This window comes from Phalangium opilio, unplaced genomic scaffold (genome assembly GCF_054372755.1).
Source record: "Phalangium opilio isolate 3A_F unplaced genomic scaffold, DU_Popi_V2 ptg000009l_1, whole genome shotgun sequence".
Taxonomy (NCBI): domain Eukaryota; kingdom Metazoa; phylum Arthropoda; class Arachnida; order Opiliones; family Phalangiidae; genus Phalangium; species Phalangium opilio.
In genome coordinates this window covers 13,787,357-13,811,630 of record NW_028324146.1, presented here as the reverse complement: position 1 = coordinate 13,811,630, position 24,274 = coordinate 13,787,357, and the positions used below count along the sequence as shown (strand labels likewise).

The 24,274-nt window shown below is 35.2% G+C and overlaps 2 protein-coding genes, 1 long non-coding RNA gene, 4 other non-coding genes and 3 pseudogenes across 7 annotated transcripts; 9 read left to right on the top strand and 1 right to left on the bottom strand.

Moving 5' to 3' along the window:
- Window positions 1-7,300: 7,300 nt before the first annotated feature.
- Window positions 7,301-9,676, bottom strand: LOC149716371 (uncharacterized). The gene is made up of 5 exons (XM_089843933.1): window positions 9,560-9,676; window positions 8,241-8,451; window positions 8,069-8,163; window positions 7,670-7,889; window positions 7,301-7,600 (listed from the first exon to the last, which is right to left on the bottom strand). Exons 1-5 carry the CDS (start codon window positions 9,665-9,667, stop codon window positions 7,494-7,496), a joined length of 741 nt encoding a protein of 246 aa, XP_089700059.1. The 5' UTR covers window positions 9,668-9,676; the 3' UTR covers window positions 7,301-7,493.
- Window positions 9,677-11,485: 1,809 nt separating this feature from the next.
- LOC149716370 (uncharacterized) lies at window positions 11,486-12,410 on the top strand. The gene is made up of 3 exons (XR_016370243.1): window positions 11,486-11,893; window positions 12,260-12,313; window positions 12,384-12,410. It is a non-coding gene; the product is annotated as an uncharacterized LOC149716370 (long non-coding RNA).
- Window positions 12,411-12,475: 65 nt separating this feature from the next.
- On the top strand, window positions 12,476-14,632 carry LOC149716369 (uncharacterized). The gene has a single exon (XM_089844847.1). The coding sequence runs from the start codon at window positions 12,823-12,825 to the stop codon at window positions 14,047-14,049; it is 1,227 nt and encodes a 408-aa protein (XP_089700973.1). The 5' UTR covers window positions 12,476-12,822; the 3' UTR covers window positions 14,050-14,632.
- Window positions 14,633-16,121: 1,489 nt separating this feature from the next.
- Window positions 16,122-16,240, top strand: LOC149716368 (5S ribosomal RNA). The gene has a single exon (XR_016373652.1). It is a non-coding gene; the product is annotated as a 5S ribosomal RNA (ribosomal RNA).
- A 362-nt stretch (window positions 16,241-16,602) lies between these two features.
- Window positions 16,603-16,721, top strand: LOC149716367 (5S ribosomal RNA; annotated as a pseudogene).
- Window positions 16,722-16,855: 134 nt separating this feature from the next.
- Window positions 16,856-16,974, top strand: LOC149716366 (5S ribosomal RNA). Its single transcript, XR_016373651.1, has one exon. It is a non-coding gene; the product is annotated as a 5S ribosomal RNA (ribosomal RNA).
- Window positions 16,975-17,111: 137 nt separating this feature from the next.
- On the top strand, window positions 17,112-17,230 carry LOC149716365 (5S ribosomal RNA). The gene has a single exon (XR_016374081.1). It is a non-coding gene; the product is annotated as a 5S ribosomal RNA (ribosomal RNA).
- Window positions 17,231-17,592: 362 nt separating this feature from the next.
- LOC149716364 (5S ribosomal RNA) lies at window positions 17,593-17,711 on the top strand (annotated as a pseudogene).
- A 134-nt stretch (window positions 17,712-17,845) lies between these two features.
- Window positions 17,846-17,964, top strand: LOC149716363 (5S ribosomal RNA). Its single transcript, XR_016373650.1, has one exon. It is a non-coding gene; the product is annotated as a 5S ribosomal RNA (ribosomal RNA).
- A 137-nt stretch (window positions 17,965-18,101) lies between these two features.
- LOC149716362 (5S ribosomal RNA) lies at window positions 18,102-18,204 on the top strand (annotated as a pseudogene).
- The last annotated feature ends 6,070 nt before the right edge of the window (window positions 18,205-24,274 follow it).

Genomic DNA, 24,274 nt, shown 5'->3' with positions numbered 1-24,274 from the left:
CTCGCCCTTTAACAAATACTCAAGACAAAATTAAATAGTTTAAAATAATAACAATTTAGGTGGCACAATAATAGAGTAATTTCGTCTCCCTGCCTTTGGCTTATGGTTAGTTGTGATACTACTCTGTTGAATGAATGTTAGTTTTGAACTAAATATAATTTAACAAATTTACATAAGATGAAATAATTTGGTTTGTAGACTTTTTTGCCGTTTAATGTCACGTGAATGATGGAGAATGCAAAAACCTACACTCTAAGAAATATTTATTCCAACCTGAAAAAATTAATGTGCAAAGCCTCAACACATTGGGAGCACACTTTTTCGTTCAGTTTTGAACAGTAAATACAGGTACCAAAATTGAACACCAAAACGTTGTGATAGGTTGAGCACTTTCATGCTCTTTGTTGAACACTGTGTGTGGTAGGATTTTTTCTTAGGGACGCAAAATTTAACAGTAAAGTCGACAATTTGGCACATATAATGTGTCAATTTTGCATGGTAAAAATGACAATGACAAATTGGTGGCAGTTTTAAATAGTGTATCGGACTATTTTATTTCATATAATGCCAACCTTCGATATTGGTCTTGATTCCTTTCCCATGTACCGAATTCCCAATCAACTGGAACCAAAATGGAGAGTTTCCATTAAATCGTACTACCACACCTTGGACGGTTAACGAAAAGTAGTAAATAGCCTCCAGGGACTGCTCTTGACGAATTTGGTCACTGTTATTTTCTTCCGATAATAATGGACTAGCAAATAATTTTATTTTCAAACAATTTGAAGTCTTTTATAAATATAAGGGAAAGGTGAAATACGCAATAATCCTTAACATAAATTTCCTTTCACATTATTTTAAAATGATGTTTGTAAAGATCAATTTATGTTTCATTTAGGAAAAATAAGCATTTTACAGTAAATTGTTGAGATATTATCGGATACTACTAGATTTTTAATGAAGGTTTTGTTAATAAACCTCATAGTGTATTAGGCAAACTGTCGGGATTGAACACGTTCTGTGTTATTATGAATGATTCTGCGCACCTTTCGCGATTGAACGCCTAATATTTCCAAACTGTTCAAGAATTAAAAATTTTGTATAAGTTTGAATACCCATTGAACGCTTTTTTCTTAGAGTGTATCACGATCTGTGCAATATTAAAGCACACTTGACACGTCATTTGATTCCCTGGCCAAAATTTGTCAGAAGTGTGCAAATTTGGCGTGTTAATTTATGATTTGTGCAACTTGGGTCAAAAGTGTGTAAACTTGGTATGGCATTTTGGGATTTGTGCAACTTAGGTCAAAGACGTGCAATCTTGGTATGCCATTTTGGGATCTGTGCAAATTTGGTAAGACTCGTACAAACGTAGAACACGGGTTGTCTTCATGGTCTGCGATGGTGGAAATGCAACCTTGAATAGGAGCGTGTCATGGTCGCTTGTACCTAATGGGGCCAGGTGGGAAACATCAAACGCCAAGTCGGGATCGGAAGAGATAACTAGATCCAAGACACTATCACGGGAGTCACTGTCTGGACTGGATCGCCTAGTGGGCAGCGTAACGACTTGTGTAAGGTGAAGGTCGCCTAGGTTGCGGGCAAGACCCAATTTATTTTAGGGTAGTTAAAGTCACCCAATATGAGGGAGTTGCAGTGGTGTAAGTTGCAATACTCGCTCACCAAACGCGCAAAGAAAATTTACTAGAAATCGAATTACACACCTTTGTGGACGCGAGCGAAAAGGCACAGTGCCGTCTTATCCATTGGGCCCGTTGGGCACTGGCCCAGGGGCCCCTTAAGAACAGGGCCCCATAATTGTCAAATAATACTCATTTTACCTTTCTTGTCATAAGAAAACCACAAGAAAATATAAAATACTTTCCATCGGTCATTCAGTCTTTTCAATAAAAAATTTCGCCTTCGAACTTGAAAAATGTAAAACTAAAAATCTGAGACCTATGAGGTAGTCACCCATTGCCTTGGCTTCTACATTATCCCCATCCCCATGGCCTGACTTAACAACCGCACATCGGCTTATTTATTTAGTTTGAAACCTTCACTCTAAAACAGTCTCAGTCTATACTGTCATTTTGCCCATGCTCAGAGAGAAAACCTGGAATATTCTCGATCATTCTCGCTGTTAGGTGGCACGTGGGGTACAAGTCTGTTTCTCTCCCTGCTGAAAGTAGACAACTCTGTTTAAAATATAATGCCTGTTATGAATAAAATTATGGCTGAGATGTTTGACAAACCATAAATAGAGATTATTAGTGATCAAATCAAAAATGAAACGTAATACTTTGAGCGGTGCTCAGAAGATAAAACGAGCTGCGCAGGAGAAAGAGAAAGCTAACATCATGTTTCCATCAAAATGCTATGAGAAGTGCTGAGCCTGGTAAAATGACTCTTTCAACAATATTACCGAAGTCCTCAACGACTACCACAGTTCCAACCGACATTGCAGTGGAGTCATCACTTGTTCCTACAACTGATCCAGATGAGGATATTCCACCAGTGGAAGTGCTTAATTGTGAAACGAAAACATCTTCCTTCCAGGAAACAGATGCAGGGCTATGGGTAATCCTAACTCGGTTGATTGCTGGATTCGAAATGGGCCGACATTTTGTCAGAAACATGGAAGCGACTTTTCCGAGTGTATAAAGCAGATGGAGAAAGCATTAGAATTCCAAGACAAGATATTGGTCAAAAAATGTGTTCAAACGTGAATTACGTAATGGCGATCCAAGAAATGATCGACTTCGATCCAATTGTAAAGGAATTTTTAAGGAAGAAAGTGCGCAAATGTTTCTGACTTTGCGTTGACTGTTAATTTTGTAGACTTTAGTTTGAAGGAAATAATAAATAGTTTTATTTCTCGATTATTGTTTTGTATAGGGGATTAGGGGGCCCAATATACTGCACTGCCCAGGGGCCCATATAGCGCTTAAGACGGCCCTGCGATTGGGTCTGTGAAATAAGATACCCTAGATTTAAACTAGAAATTACCTTGTTTCCCCTTCTCTTATAGGAGGTGTTAACGGTTCAGAGTGAGCCGAAAGTTAAATACACCCTTCAGTGATACATCTGAAGCTGATTCTAAGCTTAAGATAGAGATTTCCCATAGGAGTCAGAAAGATAAGTAATCGGTAGAAGATTTATTCGGGGAGGTTATGAAGCTAAATTTAGGAATGACCCATCCTCTTTCCGAAAAGGATTTAGGTCCTATTATTAAGAGCAATTTAAAGGATGAACTAAGAACTCCTCTCCTTTTCTTGCAATTTACTACAATGGAACAATTAAAGAATTCCTGTAAAACTATTGAAAAGGATATTGAAGTTAGGAAAAAGAATGCCGAAAAAAGGAAAAAAGAGGAGATCACCCCCTAAACCTAAGGTTACAGCTGAGTCCTCTTGCCCAGCTAACAGGGGCTCCGCCCATAGTCATTGTTCCCCCGGGCATTGTCAAAGCCCTTGCAATCCTCCTAATTCTCCCCGTACGGAAATTTTCTAAAGAAATTTCGTATAAGTATCCCATATCTGGTTTATGTTTATTCTATAGAAATGTCGTATGGAGTTGCTATATATTTTTTATAGGTATTTGGGCCAATTTTCTATAGAAACCTTTATAGAAAGCTTTTGTTTTACTTTTAGACTCTTGATGTTCTTTTTGCGGTGTCTTTAGAGTTTTTAAAGGAAGTTATTAAGTTCTTATTAAGATAATAAAAAGTGTCTTTGTACACAAAGACGCAAAAAAGTAAGAGATAAGTGTAGAAAATTAATTGTTTGAAGTAACAGATATTCAAATTTTCATTTTTGAAGACGTGATTATAAAACATCAATTATTTTAAAAAATTTCTTATCTTAGTTTTTTTCACCAAAAATTCTTTAAGAAATATATTTTATCCTTAAACATGTGCATCATTTTAAAAATAGAAAACGTATGCATTTTATTTTTTTTTTTTTAAATTTAGAGATAGTTTGAGTATTCGGGCCTATAAAGAGAATAAAATGGACAGAAAATCGTTCATAGCAGACAAAATAAAATAAGCATGAAAACTAAACAAAACGTGTTCTTTAATTTTAAAGTTTTCGAGTTTTCAAAAATTGACGTGTTGTATCTTTCTCAAAAGATCACGATCAAGCTACATATCCTTTTGACTCTAATAACTACATCACAGTCAAAGGGCGAATGTAATTTTAGGTTCGCAATATTTTCAATTTTAAAATAAAAAAATAAATTCTTTTAGCTCTATTTTTCAGATATCCGAGTATTGGAACTTTCTCGAAGCAAATGTTTCAAGAAAATAAACAGTAGTATCAAAGTAGTTTCTCTGAAATTTTTGTGAAAAAAACTAAGATAAGAAATTTTTTAAAATAATTGATGTTTTATAATCACGTCTTCAAAAATGAAAATTTGAATATCTGTTACTTCAAACAATTAATTTTCTACACTTATCTCTTACTTTTTTGCGTCTTTGTGTACAAAGACACTTTTTATTAATATCTGTCACTTCAGTCTTAATATGAGTTAAAACTGTTTAGAAACTAGTATTTTAAAACTTATAGTGAAAAGCAGGCGCTCCATTTAAGTCTTGTGGTGTTGCTCGTTTATTAGTTACCGCGTTTGAACTAACAAGGCCCTAACCATCTATTATAGAAGTATTAATCTTGATTGCTTCAACGCCCAGTTCAACTCAAATTGCCTTCCCGTCGTTTTCACGTGCAAAGCACAGTGGATGCAATAATGCAAATAGATTCCGAAGACTTAGGCTAAAAAATTATTACGTAGACCTGTGTACAAAAACAATCTATACACCTGTGCACAAACATATTCCATAGACCTGTGTTGGGTGACCACATATCCTAAATTTTATAATTTTTTCTATTTTCGGATGTCTTCCTATTAGTTCCTATAATTTCGATAATTTTCCTATATTTTCCTATTTTTTGAAATTGTAGATATTGTAGTACCTACAAGCACCTAATAGCACCCACAAGTACCTACAAGTACCCACAAGTACCTACAAGCACCCTTAAGTACCTACAAGCACCCACAAGCACCCACAAGTACCTACAAGCACCCACTAGTACCTACAAGTACCTACAAGCACCTAATAGCACCCACAAGTACCCTAAGTACCCACAAGTACCTACAAGTACCTACAAGAACCCACAAGTACCCACAAGTTCCTAAAAGCACCCACAAGTACCTACAAGCACCCACAAGTACCCACAAGCACCCACAAGTACCCACATGCACCCACAAGCACCCACAAGTACCCACAAGTACCTTCAAGCACCCACAAGTACCTTCAAGCACCCACAAGTACCCACTAGTACCTTCAAGCACCCACAAGTACCTACAAGCACCCACAAGTACCTACAAGCAACCACAAGTACCTACAAGCAACCACAAGTACCTACAAGCACCCACAAGTACCTACAAGCACCCACAAGTACCTACAAGCACCCACAAGTACCTACAAGCACCCACAAGTACCTACAAGCACCCACAAGTACCTACATGCACCCACAAGTACCTACAAGCACCCACAAGTACCTACAAGCACCCACAAGTACCTACAAGCACCCACAAGTACCTACAAGCACCCACAAGTACCTACAAGCACCCAAAAGTACCCACTAGTACCTTCAAGCACCCACAAGTACCTACAAGCACCCACAAGTACCTACAAGCACCCACAAGTACCTACAAGCACCCACAAGTACCTACAAGCACCCACAAGTACCTACAAGCACCCACAAGTACCTACAAGCACCCACAAGTACCTACAAGTACCTACAAGCACCCACAAGTACCTAAAAGCACCCACAAGTACCTACAAGCACCCACAAGTACCTACAAGCACCCACAAGTACCTACAAGCACCCACAAGTACCTACAAGCACCCACAAGTACCTACAAGTACCTACAAGCACCCACAAGTACCTACAAGCACCCACAAGTACCTACAAGCACCCACAAGTACCTACAAGCACCCACAAGTACCTACAAGTACCTACAAGTACCTACAAGCACCCACAAGTACCTACAAGCACCCACAAGTACCTACAAGCACCCACAAGTACCTACAAGCACCCACAAGTACCTACAAGCACCCACAAGTACCTACAAGCACCCACAAGTACCTACAAGTACCCACAAGTACCAAAGGCAGCTGGTTACATAATTTATTAGTGTGGGGGACCTTTTCCAACTTAACTTGTTAGCTCACACAAAGCTAGGTCCCCTTGTTTTTCAACCACCACGAAATTTGAACCAAATAGCTTTAAAAGTGCTAACATCATAGACTGACTCTTTACACTGCTTAAATATCGCAGATTGGAATGGTTTTGAAAATTTAAATTTAAACATACTTAGACTTAATTATAGTCAATGAAAATTGCTTAGCGGAATGTTAGGTGTTGTACCTTCCATTTAAAACCGTTTTCAAGTCTAACAAACGTGTAGTTTTTCTAATATCGTGGCCACAGGATCGTTTTTTTCAGAAAATTTCCCATGTTATTTCTATGGGAAAAATTCCTGTTTTTCAACAAAAGGTGTGATGAATTATATGGAAATGAAAACCACCCTTAGCAACTTTATTTTTTATAAAATTAACTAATTAATGGATCTTTTTGAAATTTTAACCAAATATTGTGGGCCAGAATTGTAGTTCTGTGGAATTTTTTCAATACAGTTAATGCAATACAAAAAAAGTTACATCCAACCAAAAAACCCTCCTTATACATTAAGAGCAGTATGAAGTCTTATCTAAGAGAGCTACCGCTCTCTCAGAATATTTGCATAAAATTTATAAGATCTTTAAAAACCATAGCTAAGGTACTTTTATAGGTTTCATATAATATTTTTATAGTTTTCGTATGATAATTTTATAGGTTTTGTATGACATTTTTATAGGTTTCGTAAAATATTTTTATAGGTTTCGTATGATATTTTTATAGGTTTCATATAATATTTTTATAGTTTTCGTATGATAATTTTATAGGTTTTGTATGACATTTTTATAGGTTTCGTAAAATATTTTTATAGGTTTCGTATGATATTTTTATAGGTTTCGTAGGATATTTTTATAGGTTTCGTAGGATATTTTTATAGGTTTCGTAGGATATTTTTATAGGTTTCGTAGGATATTTTTATAGGTTTCGTAGGATATTTTTATAGGTTTCGTAGGCTATTTTTATAGGTTTCGTAGGATATTTTTATAGGTTTCGTAGGCTTTTTTTATAGGTTTCGTAGGATATTTTCGTGCGCAGTGATATAGAATTAATACAGTAGTTTTAAAATTCAATTTTAATTTATCAATCGTCTTAAATCCTTATTTCATTAATTTAAATCCTTAATTCCTCAATTGATCAATTCGAAAAAGTTAATTTAGCAAAATTGTTTTTACAGTTAAAGCAGTTCTATCGATTTAAATAAATATTAAAACCAAATCCTGATTTTATAACTTCAAACAAATAATAAAATCAAATCCTGATTTTATTATATTCCTCATTTAGTTCTTTGATTTTATTAGCAAGTGTCTCCTTTACTTGGCGGCTGGTCGCTCCTTGATATTTTTTCAAAGTTAAACCTAATATTGATTTGTTCTTTATTTGAAAAAACATTCTTCACTGTTATGTTAGATTTTAAAGAAACTTACCTATTATAGCAGAGATTCTAGCGGGATTCAGCTGCTTCTTTGGGGGTATACCTTTGTGCGCATTGCTAGACCTTCCCGTAATTGATGCATTTATATATTCATCTTCTTTAAATAGCATGAGGAAAAGTCCTCTAGCAAAAACTGTACATGTTCTGCTCATTCGGAGAAGCAGCGACAGCTCAGATTTGTCCACGAAAATTTTAGGAGCTATTTCAACCTTCTATTGAAATGTGTATTTATATTGAGTAATTATTATTTCGTACAAAATAGTTAAAAATAGTAAAAAATATTTACAGGCACGGCAAGTAAGCTTAGTCTTTCGATCGAAAGATACAAAGTATACTTGCTTGTGCCCATTATAATCTATCACACTTAGAAAATTTGCAATTAATTATTTACCATTTTCGTTGATTCTAAATCATTATCTTCTGGAGCAACATAGTTTTGATTGACTGGTGTTTTTATTGGGTGTTGGACCAATTTCAAACATTTTTCTGCAATGGACATAAAGTTTTAGCCAGTAATTTCGAATTTTAGTGACAGGCCAAAGAATAAGATGACCAATAAGTACCCTTATACTTCTCCAATTTTTTTATGGTTTTAGCAAGTTTCATTTCCTTTACTTCATAGTCCTCTTTCGATTCCTTGTAGTCATTTTTCATTTCTAAATACTTTCTCTTATACCTTGGGCACTTGGAACAATCTTTTGAAGCACTTTCTTTCTCGGTTGATGCATCCAGAATTGCCATTAGTTCAAGTTGAGAGCTTGTCTTTGGATCCCCCTGTATATTATAAATGTATTCACTAATACATACACATATTAAGGGAAGGCAACCTGCTGCCTCTTGGCACTGGGGGTGAAACCATTTGGTTCACCGATGGCTCCAAGACTGATTCCGGCGCTGGCGCCGGCTATTACTGTCAAACCACAAGGGTCGGCTTTTCTGCTTGCCTGGGCACCTTCGCTAGTGTGTTCCAGGCTGAAATTGCCGCGATCTGTTATTGCGCAGATTACTGTATTAACAAAGGGTATACCGGACGGACTGTGAGAATTTATTCTGACAGTCAGGCTGCCCTGAACGCTCTGAACCAGTGTCAGATTTCTTCTCAACTGGTGCGTAGCTGCCTCGACCTGCTAGCGCGACTGGCATCCTGCAACAGGGTTCTGCTGTACTGGGTGCCAGGGCATAGCGGATATTATGGCAATGAGCAAGCCGATAGATTTGCGAAAAGGGGTGCGGAGGCCAAGCTCTTGGGGCCGGAGCCGGCCGTCCCCATCCCCTACAGGCACGTCAAACGGTGTCTGCATGACAGGTTGACTGTCATACAAAATCAGCTCTGGCACAGCATGGAGGGCCAGAGACAGACAAAGTTGTTTGTCGATGGTCCCTGCAGGTCTCGTGCTAGGGACCTAATTTCGCTCGGCAGATGGGATATTAGGCTGGCCACCGGTCTTTTGACCGGGCATTGCCGGCTTAATAGGCACCTCCATCTGATGGGTTTTGCCGACGACCCTCTCTGTAGGTCGTGTCAGGAGATGGAAGAAACATCCGCCCACGTACTTTGCGAGTGCGACTACTTCGCCTCGCTTAGATTAGAATATTTTGATTCACACACCCTGGAACCCTCGAGGGTCTCCTCTCTCACGGTGGAGCGAATTCTTAGCTACGCTGCAGCTACAGGCCTATTCAAGGCCTGATTACGAGGATGCACAATATGCCTTTGGCATCGGTGCTAGGGCGCGTACCCTCCTCATCAACAATAATAATAATAAGGGAAGGCAAAGTCTGGTATCAGAAAAAGGACTTGCCAATTTGGGTCAATTCCCTCAACCACATGCCGCCATTTTGGCGGCATGTGGTAAACTATATAAGTAAACTATATACATACCGATGTTGGGCCAGATACAGAATGCAAAATACTTCTATCCTCTTGTGGGACATCCTTCCCATTTAAGCGGCAATAATCCTCATACAGACTAGTTCTTTTAGACTCCATATCATCTTGATCCCCTAGAAACGCATCAAATAATCATCAGTCAGTAAAGCTTGAAAATGAAGTAGTTTATAAAGTTTTAAAAAACTTGCCATATCCGGAGAAACCCAGGAGAAAACTCCTCCCCTTCTTTCCAAAAAAAGTCAAATGTACGGCCTATGTAGTTATGTACATTTTCTGAAATATCTTTTCGCAATGATTTATTGTGCTTAAAGCACTGATCAAATTTAAGAACATCCCAAATGTTATCATTAATCCATTTGACTAAAGCATATTGTTGGGGTTTTCTACTTTTTGACATGGCTTTAGCTAGATAGTTAAATGATTTTTTTTTCAGTAATCGGTTTTATATTTCAAAAGTATGATAGGTATAATTAAAAAGTTTAATTATGCATAACATTTATTAAGTCTCAGTAATGACTTATTAAAATTATTAAATCTAATCTAGTTATCTATGTATACCCTAGCACGATCGAGCGAGCCCAGCGGAATTTTTAAGTTTGTTTTTGCAGAAAAGACTAGAGTAATATCGGTGAAAGGGGGGGGGAGAGACTGTTAGTTCCTCTCTTTGAACGCAAGTTTTTAAGAGTGGATACTGTTTGCTTTCGGGAGGGAAAGGAAAATAAGGTAAGGGATAGAAGGGTAAGACGTTTCCATGTGCTCAGAGCCTAGGGAGTAGTGACCGGTGAAAAGAGGAATTTCACGGGGCGCGCAATGCTTCTCATTCGGGGGACGGAGGGTTTGTAAAAGGAGTACAGGATACTGCACGCCCTTGGTAGGGACGAAGGCTCTATAAAAACCTTGGGGGGGGGGGGTAAACATGGGATAAAACTGAGGTAGGAGATATGACCACGTTGCCATAAATAGTGTAATGGCACCCCCTTCCCTTAGGCTGTTTACGCTAATCTTTAAAACTGAAATTATTCTCACAATACATTAAAATCTTAGATAATAACAATAATTAATGTATGCAAAACTAATTATAACTACATGCTACTGGTTTACAGAGTAATGGCACCCCAAGCTAATTCGCTATAGAGATCAATAAAGTGTAATGTAGGGAGCTGCCGTAACTCTACTAAACTAAAGTTTTGCTAAGTGTTACTGAGGAGTAATAAGAACTAACTCAATTTAACTTAGAAACATAATCCAAAAAAATAACTTACCTTAAATAAAGATCCAAAATTAAAAAGACGTGTTGATTTCAAACAGAATTTGAAAAAGGTCCCCGCACTACGCGATAGAAAATAGAAAGTGAAGGTCCGAGTCGTTGTCGTTACTCGCGCGCTCTCGCACCTCTGCAGTGTTTTTCCACTTTACTCCAGTTTCAAAACTTTGAATAATGGAAAAAACCACAGGCGCGCCTAACTCGCTCGGGCAAAACCGTGAGAGAAAATTCTATATACGGAGGGCTAGGCATCGAACAGGCAGAAGCAGGTTTATATACTGTGCGATTTTACGGGCACTGCCACTAGTCGATAATGTATTTTTTTTTTCGCTACCGGCGCCAATAGAAAAAACTATTTGTCAGTATCGTCTGCTAGCTGGATTGTTTTTCTTTTTTGAACTTAGTTCAGGTTGCCCTTTAGTTTAATTGAAATTAGGGTCACTCATATGTTACCTGCCTGGAAAACCACAAGTCATCAGAGTATGTAATTTGAAATTTAATTTTCTCTGAGAACTTAGTATACTAAATTAATAATGTAGGCTGTTCAAGCTGGTCAACCAGTTGTAAAACCAGGCCTAGGTTTAAGGCCTAAAAAGACCCAGGGTTTTTTTTACAAATAGTTTTGATTTTTGAAACCTAAAACCAGGAACAATTATGTCATACAAAAGATATTTATGGAACCCTGAAGAGAAATCTGGAATTCCTAGGCGAACAGAGTATAGGTTTCGCCAACAAAATATCAATTATATTGAAGATGATGCAGAAGCTGCGTTAGATGTTTCAACTTTGGGACCAAAAAACATTGAGGATGATTCCTTTTCGAGTTATGACGATCTTAACGAAATGAGAATTGCCACTGAAAATGAAGCTAAAAAAGACGATTTAATGATATGGAAGATAGCTTTGAGGATGAAAATGATATATCAAATGAAGAATTAACGAACGGAACGAAGGATGATGATGCCACTTCGAATATGCCCTCCACATCTTCAACTCATTCTGGATCGACTGATTCAACTTTGCCTTGGGAAGAACATAGTTTTAACACAGAGACAAATGATGTAAGTTTATTAGTTATTATAAATTCATTAAATAAACTAATGGGAGAAAGGAAAGGCCTGACAATTATTTTTGATTGGTAAAATAACATCCAAAGCGTTAACAAAATCTAACATATGGGGATTTCGACTAGAACTATTCAGTAATGTTACTATAATGTACCGAAACTATAGAGCTATTTCGTCTGCTACGAAAAATGGCTGCCTTTGACAGTATAGGGCAGGCCCGGCGGGCAAATAGCATTGGTGACGTACCATTACCTAATCTGACATAGCTCTATAGTGTAATAAGGTGGTGTTTTATGTAACGGAATGTGATCCCTGGATTTTAAAGTTTACTATAATTTCTTTAATTTTGTATAATATTAGATTACAGATGAGAATAATTTGGAAGAAAATGACGGTATTTTTTCTTCAGACCTCGTAAGTAATTGCGCTTTATGACTGTAATTTAGTATAAAATTAATAGTTTCTTCCTTTGCTAAATTTAAAGGATATCCCGACTCTGCAGTTAATTTAAAACAATTTTTAATATTAGTTATGGCTCACATAATTCGTTTCAAGCTGTGTAAGGAGTCTACAGCGTCTCTTCTGAAACTTCTCTCATTTGTTTTACCGGAAAACTCCAAATTTCCTCGTACACTCTTTCAATTTTATAAACATTTTGAGGGAGCAAAATCGAACTATACTTTCCATGCATATTGCAAAAATACAAAATGTAATTCCTATATTGGACTAGCAAGCGCGTTTTGCAAGCACTGTGAAACCTATAACTGCGTGGAATCGGCTTTGGAAAAAGGAATTATTTTTTAGTTTTTTCTGTTGAGGATCAAATACGAACTTTACTTCAAGAACACGATAGAGGAGCTCAAACCATTAAATCTAATAGAGAACCACTTTTTAACAAGGGGAGCGCTCATAGAAGTTTACCAATGGGACAGTACGATTTATCAATAACATGGAACACAGATGGTGTACCAGTTTTCCATTCATCAGGATACTCCATTTGGCCTTTGCTATACACTGTTAACGAATTAGAGAATACTACTGTTCAACTCGCTGCTCTTTGGTTCGGTTGTGAAAAACCGAAAATGAACTCTTTTCTCAAATCCTTTGTAGATGAAATGAACAGTTTGTCGAAGATCGGTTTTTCCTATATCCACAACGAGACAAGAATAACCGTGAAAGTGTTTCCAGGAGCTTGTTGTTGTGACTCCGTTGCTCGTTGTACATTACAAAACAGAACTCAATTCAATGGTAAATATGGATGCAATTGGTGCCTTCACGAAGGAACATCTATAAAAAGGGGAAATGGACAAAGCCGAATTTACGAATTTAAACGGAATGTTTCAAGCAGGGATGCCCAAAAAATGGCAAGAGACGCAAGAGACTCAATTCAAAATAAGACGCGTGTTAATGGAGTAAAGGGTTTTTCAATTTTAATGTTACTATCATATTTCGATATCGTGAAAAGGTTTTCTGTTGATTACATGCACTGCGTATGCCAAGGTGTTGTGAAAGCGATTGCTGGTTTGTGGTTTGATACTTGCAATTACAAAGAACCTTACTATATGGGCAGAATTATCGAGACTTTAGATAAGACTCTCTTAACCATAAAACCACCCAATGAAATTAGTCGATTGCCAAGGTCTATTACTGAAAGAAAACAATGGAAGGCAAATGAGTGGCGATCTTGGCTACTCTTTTATTCCCCGCATGTTTTGAAAGGGCATTTACCTGAAAAATTCTACAAGCACTGGCTTAACTTGGTACTGGGAGTAAATCTTTTACTTTCATTTAAATTAACTTTAGCGATGGTGGATGAAGCAAGCCATTATTTAGAGCTTTTCGTTAAGAAATTTGAGAAATTATATGGACAAGAAAATATGACGTACAATATACACCTTCTTTTACATCTAACAGATACTGCCAAAAATTGGGGACCCCTCTGGTTCGTTTCGTGTTTCCAATTTGAAAACATGAATGGAAAACTTATGACCCTCTTTCATGGAACGCAGAAAGTCCCTATTCAAATAGCTGAAAAGTATATAATTCTTCGTAAAATAAGGCAGCTTTCTGAAGACGCATTCACATGCAACCATTGTATTGAAGATTATTTACTTGAACTTCTAAGAGGTTACCCCTATCTGAAAAAATAACTACCATCGAAAGCAATAGTTTCGCTCATTCACTCCCTAGGAGGTCCAAATTAAATGAAAAGCAGAAGTTACCCATTGAATCAGAGATAAACAAGGATATTTCTTCAGCCTTAATATTTAGCTATGATAAAGTAACTATAAGTGGACTAACTTTTTCCACAAAATGCACATCTAACAGAAACAATTGTGGAGTTCAGTTTAATGATGGAGTTTATGGTTTAGTCGAAAGTTTCGTTAGTGTTAAGAGATGTGGTTGCGCTGATGCATGTTTTGCGAAAGAGATAGTTTTATCCTTGCTACGAAACTTAAAAAACGTGGGCATGCTTCTCATATTTTAGATAGAATTTGTCACCGTCTTACGATATCCAAAAAAGTAATAGCCTATTCTATAAAGGGTTTAATTGTGGAAAAGTTGATTTTATTAGACAATAATAATGGTGAAATGTTGGTTGCTAATTTCCCAAATGTAATCGAATGTGACTAGGCAATATAATTCATAAAATTCAGTTCCGCAAAATGATGTTGCCATGATTAGAATTAAAAAAAAATAAATAAATTATTAAACTATAATCCAAAAATTGGTTTTTACAGAAAATGCTTACTTCCATCACATAAGCATATACCGCGTGCGAAAAGAACGTAATTTTTTTACCGAAGTTAGAAATTAAATGTGGCAGTAGGCCTAATTAAGCCTATTTTTGTTCTTCCATTGAAGACTCTTAGAATAATTATAAAAATCCTATAAAATATTTAAGTAATCAAAAACCAAAAAAGAACTTACAATCTACTCTTTAAAAACTTTATAGATAGGCCTATAGAAAAATTTTACTTTATAAAACTTGAACGATGTTCCATAGGGTTCTATACGATTCTATAGAAAATACTTAGAGAATTTCCGTACGGGGGCGAGCTTTGCGCAAAGCGAAGCGACTGTGTTAGGGCATATTACAATTGAACGTGTGATTCACATTGATCCTTCTATACTAGAGCTATTACAGACTTTCCAATCCCAAAGAACATGAAAGAAATCCAAAGATTTCTAGGCATGGCGGAATGGCACTCTCGATTCACACTGCAGTATTCCAAGATCGTTGCCCCGTTAAATCATCTTAAAAAGAAAGACGTTCCGTACCAGTGTAAGAAAGAACAGCAGAAAGCGTTCCAGGCCATCAAGAATGCGATATCCATGGCACCTCCTTTAGCGGCTTACAACCCCAAGCTGCCCTGTAGCCTAACCACGGATGCTAGTGACGCCGGACTAGGAGCTATCCTGTCACAAATCAAGATTCACTCCCTCCACCCTCTCCTCTCTCCCACATTGACGATTCTAGTTCGCCCTCTGAATCCGAAGAAGACGATAATGAATAGTCCAACCCAATTCCTGTAAATCCTTTGCGATTTGTAAATCCTTTTCGTAAAGGATGGAAACGTGAGATAGTCATGAGGAAAAGACCAAAGCCTGGGGGTCATGAACTGGACATAAATTATCACCTGTTTTTGAAAGCGTCTCTTGCTCTCTCGTCTTAAATGTATCCCGACACGTTTTGCTATTAAAGACCAAAGTATGTTCGCTGCCACATTTTTATTGCGTTTCTTTCCCTCGAATGGATCATCTGGTAATTATAATTTAATAGTCATGGACAATTAGTCCTTTAAACGGGAATCTGGGAACTTGTTAATTTCTTTGTGTACCGTGAAATTTGGCCCCTTTCCTACATTTTAAACTTAACGGTTACAACAGATTTTACAAGATAGTCAAGAGATAGACGAAGCAGCAAGTGGAAGTGGTAACAAGAGGAGCGAAATTCTAGAAACTCGAAAATTTCTTCTTCTTTGAGATAAGAATTGATGGTCAAATTTGCCACATGTTCATAAATTCAAGAGCTGGGAATACGTCAAGTATGCGGAAACATCTTCAGTTTAAACACATTGGAGAATTTTCAAGATTAGAAGAAAGTGAAAAGGCCAGTCATCCCAAGCGACAAACAACGATGGAAGATTTTCGAAACCAACGCTGTATTTGACTAGTCATCCAAAAGCTATTGCTCTCACAAAGTGTATTGGGCACTCTCGGCAACGGCCATATCGCGCTGAAAACACCGGTTCTCGTCGGATCACCGAAGTTAAGCAGCGTCGAGCGCAGTCAGTACTTGGGAGGGAGACCACTTAGGAACACTGCGTGCCGTTGGCTTTTTCACTTTTTTTTCCTCTTTTAAATTCCAATAGATATGAAAAAAGCCAACATATTTTCTTTTTGTTATTGTTTTAAAAAGATGAAGGTTAATTTGTCTCACTTAATTTAAATTCGAATTATTAAATAGTACTCTCGGCAACGGCCATATCACGCTGAAAACACCGGTTCTCGTCCGATCACCGAAGTTAAGCAGCGTCGAGCGCAGTCAGTACTTGGAAACTTTGCGTGGCGTTGGCATTTTCACTTTTATTTCCTCTTTTAAATTCCATCAGATATGAAAAAAGCAAACATATCTTCTTTTTCTTATTGATTTATAAAGATGAAGGTTAATTAAATTCAAATTATTAAATAGCACTCTCGGCAAGGGCCATATCACGCCGAAAACACCGTTTCTCGTCCGATCACCGAAGTTAAGCAGCGTCGAGCCCAGTCAGTACTTGGGAGGGAGACCACTTAGGAACACTGCGTGCCGTTGGCTTTTTCAAATTTTTTTCCTCTTTTAAATTCCTATAGATATGAAAAAAGCAAACATATTTTCTTTTTGTTATTGTTTTAAAAAGATGGTCAATTTGTCTCACTTAATTTAAATTCGAATTATTATCTAGCACTCTCGGCAACGGCCATATCGCGCTGAAAACACCGGTTCTCGTCGGATCACCGAAGTTAAGCAGCGTCGAGCGCAGTCAGTACTTGGGAGGGAGACCACTTAGGAACACTGCGTGCCGTTGGCTTTTTCACTTTTTTTTCCTCTTTTAAATTCCAATAGATATGAAAAAAGCCAACATATTTTCTTTTTGTTATTGTTTTAAGAAGATGAAGGTTAATTTGTCTCACATAATTTAAATTCGAATTATTAAATAGCACTCTCGGCAACGGCCATATCACGCTGAAAACACCGGTTCTCGTCGGATCACCGAAGTTAAGCAGCGTCGAGCGCAGTCAGTACTTGGGAGGGAGACCACTTAGGAACACTGCGTGCCGTTGGCTTTTTCACTTTTTTTTCCTCTTTTAAATTCCAATAGATATGAAAAAAGCCAACATATTTTCTTTTTGTTATTGTTTTAAAAAGATGAAGGTTAATTTGTCTCACTTAATTTAAATTCGAATTATTAAATAGTACTCTCGGCAACGGCCATATCACGCTGAAAACACCGGTTCTCGTCCGATCACCGAAGTTAAGCAGCGTCGAGCGCAGTCAGTACTTGGAAACTTTGCGTGGCGTTGGCATTTTCACTTTTATTTCCTCTTTTAAATTCCATCAGATATGAAAAAAGCAAACATATCTTCTTTTTCTTATTGATTTATAAAGATGAAGGTTAATTAAATTCAAATTATTAAATAGCACTCTCGGCAACGGCCATATCACGCCGAAAACACCGTTTCTCGTCCGATCACCGAAGTTAAGCAGCGTCGAGCCCAGTCAGTACTTGGGAGGGAGACCACTTAGGAACACTGCGTGCCGTTGGCTTTTTCAAATTTTTTTCCTCTTTTAAATTCCTATAGATATGAAAAAAGCAAACATATTTTCTTTTTGTTATTGTTTTAAAAAGATGGTCAATTTGTCTCACTTAATTTAAATTCGAATTATTATCTAGCACTCTCGGCAACGGCCATATCGCGCTGAAAACACCGGTTCTCGTCGGATCACCGAAGTTAAGCAGCGTCGAGCGCAGTCAGTACTTGGGAGGGAGACCACTTAGGAACACTGCGTGCCGTTGGCTTTTTCACTTTTTTTTCCTCTTTTAAATTCCAATAGATATGAAAAAAGCAAACATATTTTCTTTTTGTTATTGTTTTAAAAAGATGATGGTTAATTTGTCTCACTTAATTTAAATTCGAATTATTATCTAGCACTCTCGGCAACTGCCATATCACGCTGAAAACACCGGTTCTCGTCCGATCACCGAAGTTAAGCAGCGTCGAGCGCAGTCAGTACTTGGAAACTCTGCGTGCCGTTGGCTTTTTCACTTTTATTTCCCCTTTTAAATCCCATGAGTTTTTTTTTTGCTTGGAACATGCAAAGACCTTTATAATTATCCGAACATTTGTGTCAAGGTGACATTATTTACATCCCCGTATCTCTGGTAGAACCAGAGTGGCGAGCCTCCAGAATTTAGTCTAATGTATTTCCTACGGAGGGGTTTGTTTGTTTACGATTAGCTTAATTACTCGACTACTGTTTGTCGTAGCCCTAATTCTTAGTATGGCTAGATGGGGGACAAATTGGTGTATAACATACTCAAAGGACATCCCCGTATCTCCAGTAGAAACAGAGTTACGAGCCTGCAAAGTTTATTTTCAAAAACCAAAAGTAACCTTCTAACAATAAGTGAGACAAAAAATAAGTTGACGACGATATTGAGGTAGCCTCAAGTTTAAAGTATCCTTGTATGGGGAGCAAAGAGTACTATAACATATCCAAAGGAGATCCCAGTATCTCTTGTAGAACAAGAGATATGAGCCTCCAAAGTTTAGTGCAAAAATCATAAGTAACATAATAAAAATAAGTGAGACGATACCAAAGTTGACGAACATTTTGCTTAATATCTCGGCCCCTGTTTGTCGTAGCTCAATGTTTTTAGTATGGTTAGATGGGGGGCAAATTGGACTAAAACATACTCAAAGGACATCCCCGTATCTCCAGTAGAAACAGAGTTACGAGCCTGCAAATTATAGTCTAATGCATTTCCTATGGAGGGGTTGTTTGTTTACGTTTTGCTTAATTACTCGGCCCCTGTTTGTCGTAGCCCAAAGTTTTTAGTATGTTTAGATGAAGGACAATTTGGACTATAACATATCCTAAGGACATCCCCGTATCTCTAGTAGACACAGAGTTATAGGCCTGCAAAGTATAGTCTAATGCATTTCCTATGGACGGGATGTTTGTTTACGTTTAGCTTAATTACTCGGCCCCTGTTTGTCGTAGCTCAATATTTTTAGTATGGTTAGATGGGGGACAAATTGGACTATAACATACTCAAAGGACATCCCCGTATCTCCAGTAGAAACAGAGTTACGAGCCTGCAAAGTATAGTCTAACTCATTTCCTATGGAGGGGGTTTGTTTCTTTACGTTTTGCTTAAGTACTCGGCCCCTGTTTGTCGTAGCCCAAAGTTTTTAGTATTGTTAGATGGGGGACAAATTGGACTATAACATATCCTAAGGACATCCCGGTATCTCTAGTAGACACAGAGTTATAGGCCTGCAAATTTATAGTCTAGTGCATTTTCTATGGAGGGGTTTGTTTTTTCACGTATTGCTTAATTACTTGACCTTGTTCTTTCGATTAACATTAAACATATCTTCTTTTTGTTATTGTTTTATAAATATTAAGGTTAATTAAATTCGATTTATTAACTAGCACTCTCGGTAACGGCCATATCACGCTGAATACACCGGTGCTCGTCTGGATGAATATCGTTATATTTGCTTGAATTAAAGCAAAAAGTACAAAAATAATGGTTTCAGTGGTTATATTTTAAAATAGTGAAAAAATTCTCAAAATGTGCTTCTCTGGCCGAGAAACGTCGATTTTGAAATTGTTATTAAAAATAAAGGTACATTTTTATTTATTGATCAATCGATATGAAATCACTTTTAATGAGTATTTTATAGGTAAATAAGCTGAATTCGGTCAAAAATTTGTCCAGAAAAAAATTCATTAAAAAGTGTACCGAAAAAATCGCATGTTTTTTTTCTTCAAGATTCAAAATCCGTGACAACTATTTCTTATTTTAAATTGAATTTTAACAGTTTTTTCGATGAATATCGTTATATTTGCTTGAATTAAAGCAAAAAGTACAAAAATAATGGTTTCAATGGTTATATTTTAAAATAGTGAAAAAATCCTCAAAATGTTTTTCTCTGGCCGAGAAACGTCGATTTTGAAAATGTTATTAAAAATCGAGGTTCATTTTTATTTATTGATCAATCGAAATGAAATCACTTTTAGTGAGTATTTTATAGGTAATTAATTTGAATTCGGTCAAATATTTGTCCAGAAAAAAATGCATTAAAAAGTGTACCGAAAAAATCGCATGTTTTTTTTCTTCAAGATGCAAAATCCGTGACAACGATTTCTTATTGAAAATTGAATTTGAACAGTTTTTTGAATGAATATCGTTATATTTGCTTGAATTAAAGCAAAAAGTACAAAAAAAGTGGTTTCAGTGGTTATATTTTAAAATAGTGAAAAAATTCTCAAAATGTGCTTCTCTGGCCGAGAAACGTCGATTTTGAAAATGTTATTAAAAATAAAGGTACATTTTTATTTATTGATCAATCGATATGAAATCACTTTTAATGAGTATTTTATAGGTAAATAAGCTGAATTCGGTCAAAAATTTGTCCAGAAAAAAATTCATTAAAAAGTGTACCGAAAAAATCGCATGTTTTTTTTTCTTCAAGATTCAAAATCCGTGACAACTATTTCTTATTTTAAATTGAATTTTAACAGTTTTTTCGATGAATATCGTTATATTTGCTTGAATTAAATCAAAAAGTACAAAAATAATGGTTTCAATGGTTATATTTTAAAATAGTGAAAAAATTCTCAAAATGTTTTTCTCTGGCCGAGAAACGTCGATTTTGAAAATGTTATTAAAAATCGAGGTTCATTTTTATTTATTGATCAATCGAAATGAAATCACTTTTAGTGAGTATTTTATAGGTAATTAATTTGAATTCGGTCAAATATTTGTCCAGAAAAAAATGCATTAAAAAGTGTACCGAAAAAATCGCATGTTTTTTTTCTTCAAGATGCAAAATCCGTGACAACGATTTCTTAATGAAAATTGAATTTGAACAGTTTTTTGAATGAATATCGTTATATTTGCTTGAATTAAAGCAAAAAGTACAAAAATAGTGGTTTCAGTGGTAATATTTTAAAATAGTGAAAAAATTCTCAAAATGTGCTTCTCTGGCCGAGAAACGTCGATTATGAAAATGTTATTAAAAATAAAGGTACATTTTTATTTATTGATCAATCGATATGAAATCACTTTTAATGAGTATTTTATAGGTAAATAAGCTGAATTCGGTCAAAAATTTGTCCAGAAAAAAATTCATTAAAATGTGTACCGAAAAAATCGCATGTTTTTTTTCTTCAAGATACAAAATCCGTGACAACTATTTCTTATTTTAAATTGAATTTTAACAGTTTTTTGGATGAATATCGTTATATTTGCTTGAATTAAAGCAACAAGTACAAAAATAATGGTTTCAATGGTTATATTTTAAAATAGTGAAAAAATTCTCAAAATGTTTTTCTCTGGCCAAGAAACGTCGATTTTGAAAATGTTATTAAAAATCGAGGTTCATTTTTATTTATTGATCAATCGAAATGAAATCACTTTTAGTGAGTATTTTATAGGTAATTAATTTGAATTCGGTCAAATATTTGTCCAGAAAAAAATGCATTAAAAAGTGTACCGAAAAAATGCCATGTTTTTTTTCTTCAAGATGCAAAATCCGTGACAATGATTTCTTATTGAAAATTGAATTTGAACAGTTTTTTGAATGAATATCGTTATATTTGCTTGAATTAAAGCAAAAAGTACAAAAATTGTGGTTTCAGTGGTTATATTTTAAAATAGTAATTTGACCGAATTCAAATTAATTACCGATAAAATACTCACTAAAAGTGATTTCATTTCGATTGATCAATAAATAAAAATGAACCTCGATTTTTAATAACATTTTCAAAATCGACGTTTCTCGGCCAGAGAAAAACATTTTGAGAATTTTTTCACTATTTTAAAATATAACCATTGAAACCATTATTTTTGTACTTTTTGCTTTAATTCAAGCAAATATAACGATATTCATCCAAAAAACTGTTAAAATTAAATTTAAAATAAGAAATAGTTGTCACGGATTTTGCATCTTGAAGAAAAAAAACGTGCGATTTTTTCGGTACATTTTTAATGAATTTTTTTCTGGACAAACTTTTGACCGAATTCAGCTTATTTACCTATAAAATACTCATTAAAAGTGATTTCATATCGATTGATCAATAAATAAAAATGTACCTTTATTTTTAATAACATTTTCAAAATCGACGTTTCTCGGCCAGAGAAGCACATTCTGAGAATTTTTTCACTATTTTAAAATATAACCACTGAAACCACTATTTTTGTACTTTTTGCTTTAATTCAAGCAAATATAACGATATTCATTCAAAAAACTGTTCAAATTCAATTTTCAATAAGAAATCGTTGTCACGGATTTTGCATCTTGAAGAAAAAAAAACATGCGATTTTTTCGGTACACTTTTTAATGCATTTTTTTCTGGACAAATAATTGACCGAATTCAAATTAATTACCTATAAAATACTCACTAAAAGTGATTTCATTTCGATTGATCAATAAATAAAAATGAACCTCGATTTTTAATAACATTTTCAAAATCGACGTTTCTCGGCCAGAGAAAAACATTTTGAGAATTTTTTCACTATTTTAAAATATAACCATTGGATGAATATCGTTATATTTGCTTGAATTAAAGCAAAAAGTACAAAAATAGTGGTTTCAGTGGTTATATTTTAAAATAGTGAAAAAATTCTCAAAATGTGCTTCTCTGGTCGAGAAACGTCGATTTTGAAAATGTTATTAAAAATAAAGGTACATTTTTATTTATTGATCAATCGATATGAAATCACTTTTAATGAGTATTTTATAGGTAAATAAGCTGAATTCGGTCAAATATTTGTCCAGAAAAAAATTCATTAAAACGTGTACCGAAAAAATCGCATGTTTTTTTTCTTCAAGATGCAAAATCCGTGACAACGATTTCTTATTGAAAATTGAATTTGAACAGTTTTTTGAATGAATATCGTTATATTTGCTTGAATTAAAGCAAAAAGTACAAAAATAGTGGTTTCAGTGGTTATATTTTAAAATAGTGAAAAAATTCTCAAAATGTGCTTCTCTGGCCGAGAAACGTCGATTTTGAAAATGTTATTAAAAATAAAGGTACATTTTTATTTATTGATCCATCGATATTAAATCACTTTTAATGAGTATTTTATAGGTAAATAAGCTGAATTCGGTCAAAAATTTGTCAAGAAAAAAATGCATTCAAAAGTGTACCGAAAAAATCGCATGTTTTTTTTCTTCAAGATACAAAATCCGTGACAACGATTTTTTATTGGAAATTGAATTTGAACAGTTTTTTGAATGAATATCGTTATATTTGCTTGAATTAAAGCAAAAAGTACAAAAATAGTGGTTTCAGTGGTTATATTTTAAAATAGTGAAAAAATTCTCAAAATGTGCTTCTCTGGCCGAGAAACGTCGATTTTGAAAATGTTATTAAAACTCGAGGTACATTTTTATTTATTGATCAATCGATATGAAATCACTTTTAGTGAGCATTTTATAGGTAATTAATTTGAATTCGGTCAAATATTTGTCCAGAAAAAAATGCATTAAAAAGTGTACCGAAAAAATCGCATGTTTTTTTTCTTCAAGATGCAAAATCCGTGACAACGATTTCTTATTGAAAATTGAATTTGAACAGTTTTTTGAATGAATATCGTTGTATTTGCTTGAATTAAAGCAAAAAGTACAAAAATAGTGGTTTCAGTGGTTATATTTTAAAATAGTGAAAAAATTCTCAAAATGTGCTTCTCTGGCCGAGAAACGTCGATTTTGAAAACGTTATTAAAAATAAAGGTACATTTCTATTTATTGATCAATCGATATGAAATCACTTTTAATGAGTTTTTTATAGGTAAATAAGCTGAATTCGGTCAAAAATTTGTCCAGAAAAAAATGCATTCAAAAGTGTACCTAAAAAATCGCATGTTTTTTTTCTTCAAGATGCAAAAATCCGTGACAACGATTTCTTATTGAAAATTGAATTTGAACAGTTTTTGAATGAATATCGTTATATTTGCTTGAATTAAAGCAAAAAGTACAAAAATAGTGGTTTCAGTGGTTATATTTTAAAATAGTGAAAAAATTCTCAAAATGTTCTTCTCTGGCCGAGAAACGTCGATTTTGAAAATGTTATTAAAAATAAAGGTACAT